The sequence below is a fragment of the Marmota marmota genome, unplaced genomic scaffold, assembly GCF_001458135.2.
Source record: "Marmota marmota marmota unplaced genomic scaffold, marMar, whole genome shotgun sequence".
Taxonomy (NCBI): domain Eukaryota; kingdom Metazoa; phylum Chordata; class Mammalia; order Rodentia; family Sciuridae; genus Marmota; species Marmota marmota.
In genome coordinates, this window is record NW_026000142.1 from 27,425,907 (window position 1) to 27,427,637 (window position 1,731).

The 1,731-nt window shown below is 41.8% G+C and overlaps 1 protein-coding gene across 1 annotated transcript in view; it reads left to right on the forward strand.

Annotated features, from left to right (window-relative positions):
• The first annotated feature begins 1,067 nt into the window (after window positions 1-1,067).
• LOC107144432 (high mobility group protein B3-like) overlaps window positions 1,068-1,731 on the forward strand; it is a 14,111-nt gene continuing 13,447 nt past the window's right edge. The window contains exon 1 of the mRNA XM_048785926.1: window positions 1,068-1,731. Within this exon, the coding sequence (XP_048641883.1) occupies window positions 1,163-1,731 (569 nt within the window). The 5' untranslated portion in view covers window positions 1,068-1,162.

The window sequence follows — 1,731 nt, forward strand, 5'->3', positions numbered from 1 at the left end:
AAAAATTTTCAGAGCTGAGGCTGGGGCTCAGCGGTAGAGTGCTCAGCCTAGCACGTGTGAGGCCCTGGGCTCGATCCTCAGCACCACATAAAAATAAATAAATAAAGTAAAAAAGAAAAAATGTTCAATATCTCTAGCACTTACAGAAATGCAAATTAAAACTACTCTGAGATTCCATCCCATTCCAGTCAGAATGGCAATTATCAAGAATACAAGTAATAATAAAAGTTGGCAAGGATGTAGGAAGAAAGGTACTCTCATACATTCTTGGTGGGACTGTAAATTGGTGCAACAACTCTAGAAATCTATATGGGGATTCCTTAGAAAACTTGAAATGGAACCACCATTTGACCCAGTTATCCCACTCCTCAGACTTAAACAAAGGACTTAAAATCAGCATACTACAGTGTAGCAGTCTCATTAATGTTTATAGCACCTCAATTCACAATAACCAAGCTATGGAACTAACATAGATGTCCTTCAACAGTTTAATGGACAAAGAAAATGTGAGAATACACATACACACACGCACATGCACTCACGCAATGGAATATTACTCAGCCATAAAGAAGAATAAAATTGTGGCATTTGCTAGTAAATGGATGGAACTGGAGAATATGATAAGTGAAATAAGCCAGTTCCAAAAAACAAAGGCCAAATATTCTCTCTGATATGTGGATGCTAACCCAAAAAAGGGAGGATAGGAAGGGGAACAATAGAAGTCCACTGGATTAGACAAAGGGGAATAAAGAGAAAGAAGTGGGGAGGGGAAATAGGAAGGCCTGTAGAATTAATTGGACATAACTTTCTTATCCTTGTATTTGAATACACAACCAGGGTAACTTGGCATCATGTACAACCACAAGAATAGGATCCTAATATAGAATATGTTATACTTCAAGTATGTATAATATGTCAAAATACATTCCACAATCATGTATATCTAAGAAGAACAAATAAAAAAAAGAGAGAGAGAGAGAGAATATAGCTGGACACAGTGGTGCACACCAGTAATCTCAGCAGCTCAGGAGGCTGAGGCAGGATCCCGAGTTCAAAGCCAGCCTCAGGGCGGCTCTCGTGGAGGCAGCTAGCGCGAGGCTGGGGAGCGCTGAGCCGCGCGTCGTGCCCTGCGCTGCCCAGACTAGCGAACAATACAGTCAGGATGGCTAAAGGTGACCCCAAGAAACCAAAGGGCAAGATGTCTGCTTATGCTTTCTTTGTGCAGACTTGCAGAGAAGAACATAAGAAGAAAAATCCAGACGTCCCTGTCAATTTTGCAGAATTTTCCAAGAAGTGCTCTGAGAGGTGGAAGACAATGTCTGGGAAAGAGAAATCTAAATTTGATGAAATGGAAAAGGCAGATAAAGTACGCTATGATCGGGAAATGAAGGACTATGGACCAGCTAAGGGAGGCAAGAAGAAAAAGGACCCTAATGCCCCCAAAAGACCACCGTCTGGATTCTTCTTGTTCTGTTCAGAATTCCGCCCCAAGATCAAGTCCACAAATCCTGGTATCTCCATTGGAGATGTGGCAAAAAAGCTGGGTGAGATGTGGAATAACTTAAGTGACAGTGAAAAGCAGCCATACATCACTAAGGCTGCAAAGCTGAAGGAGAAATACGAGAAGGATGTTGCTGACTATAAGTCTAAAGGAAAGTTTGATGGCACAAAGGGTCCTGCTAAAGTTGCCCGGAAAAAAGTGGAAGAGGAAGACGAAGAAGAGGAGGAAGA